Raw genomic sequence first — 1,869 nt, 5'->3', positions numbered from 1 at the left:
TAAACATAATAACCTACTAGAAACTCTCATTCAGAAATACTATTCATTCCGAATTTTGATTCGGAATATCTATTTCAAGTACACAACAGGAATGAAGTTCTTATCGACTACTTATGGCTGGCGGACACACTGCATTGGCACAACACGGAATGACGACGTATAGCTATTGCACTGGAATGGAACAAGAGAATGGGCGTCCATCTAGGTCTGTATTGGGCGATAAGTTTTCTGGCAATTTCATGTAGCGCCTAATTTGGAATACAATGGACAAAATAGCAATGTTAGACTTTTCGCAAGATGGAAACGATCACATGGGTAATGTCAATATCCTTTTCTCTTAACCATAGCAAAATGTGTTAGTTGGAGATCAGACCTTTTCTTGTCACCTCGTTCAAGCGTTCCAGTGACGCAGTACCCGAGTTGGAAATCGGCGTTACTTATATTCGTCGTCAACGTCATCTTAAAATCAGGAGATACAGTGTCTTTGAATTTCCCCGTTATGGTCATGGCGCCACTGCCCTTGTCTGCCATTTTGCCTTTGGTGGTACGTTTTTTGACCCCTGAGACCTCAACAATCTTACAGCGTGATCTGCTCCACCAATAGGTTTTTAGAAGCCAGTAGGATACGAGAGCTGGCTGGGCCCAACCCTCGTACGGAAACAACATCACCTTGGTAGGGTAACCCTCATAGTTAAACACCTTGCGGCAACATTTGCCCCGAGTCTCATAATAAAACAGCTGCACCATGCTTACCACGCCCCCTAATGGATGATAACGTGTACAGGCACTGTAGTTTACAGCGCCCTCTAGGTAACGTTAATTTCTTCCCAACAAGCAACAGTCGTCGTCCATTCAGTTAATTTACATGATGATTCTGGAAGATATAAAGAGAGAAAACACATTTGATAAATTGTCTATCCAATGATATAGTGATGGCGAGTGATTACTGTCATATTATACGACACTAGGGGATAAAATGTACTGATATGAACGTCATACAATCACTCAGAATCCACTTCCGGGCATAAAATCAGGGAAATCCATCTTGAAGTATGGGCACGTGATTAATTGGTATAGACATGACCGACGACGTTCCTTGTAGGCGGATCAAGGCGTCAGTTTGCTGGGTCGCTTCATATCTATGTATAGCGGGGATATATCGAGAAAAGGAAATGTCAGCGAAGCTAATTTTAAATTAATGTTAGCGGGGATATAGGAACACATCTCCACGATCCGTCCATGATATGACATACGATAAATATCGATCGCTATAAGGTTACAAAGCGACCAGAAGGACAGCACGGGGCCATGCATCCTGAGAATGTGTCTACCAGAATCGCAGGTCAAGATTTTCCGATTCATTTGTGATAAATATATGTACCCAAATAACGATTTGTATTTCATGACACGATGCTGATTGTAAACTGAATATAACGTTAAACATCGTTTTAAAGTTGATTTTTGTTTCTACAAGAAATAAATACACAAAAGTTTACCGGTAGAAAATTATAATTCCATAATGCCATTAGGATTAAAGATAAAATAGTCATATCATAGATAAATCTAACTTAACAATCGTTTAGCATTTAAAATTATCAACCGTAAACATTTAATATACCAAAGCTGAATTCTATGAAATGCAAAAGAAATAGGTGTAGCACAAGATATCGCTTGTTTTTAAAGTAAACTAAGGCAACATGAGGTATATGTATAATTATTTGCGCAGTGATCTTTTTGCGCAACGACGACACTTATGTGACTCACTATCACAATGCAGTGCCTTCAAATTAAGTTAAAAGCATTCAAATATTATAACATGTTAAATAGGAATATTTATATAATTGAAATAAGAAAGAAATGTTTTTTTTT

General features: G+C 38.4%; 1 protein-coding gene across 1 annotated transcript; it reads right to left on the bottom strand.

Annotated features, from left to right (window-relative positions):
* Positions 1-6: 6 nt before the first annotated feature.
* On the bottom strand, positions 7-878 carry LOC110444110. The gene has a single exon (XM_021488522.1). The coding sequence runs from the start codon at positions 745-747 to the stop codon at positions 322-324; it is 426 nt and encodes a 141-aa protein (XP_021344197.1). The 5' UTR covers positions 748-878; the 3' UTR covers positions 7-321.
* Between the last annotated feature and the right edge of the window lie 991 nt (positions 879-1,869).

This window comes from Mizuhopecten yessoensis, unplaced genomic scaffold, assembly GCF_002113885.1.
Source record: "Mizuhopecten yessoensis strain PY_sf001 unplaced genomic scaffold, ASM211388v2 hete_36022964, whole genome shotgun sequence".
Taxonomy (NCBI): Eukaryota; Metazoa; Mollusca; class Bivalvia; order Pectinida; family Pectinidae; genus Mizuhopecten; species Mizuhopecten yessoensis.
Note: the sequence above shows the minus strand (reverse complement) of the source record. Positions and strands in the feature narration are given on the sequence as shown.

Coding starts and splice junctions, on each gene's coding strand:
- LOC110444110 (XM_021488522.1), bottom strand. CDS start 747: ATGGTGCAGCTGTTTTATTATGAGACTCGGGGCAAATGTTGCCGCAAG.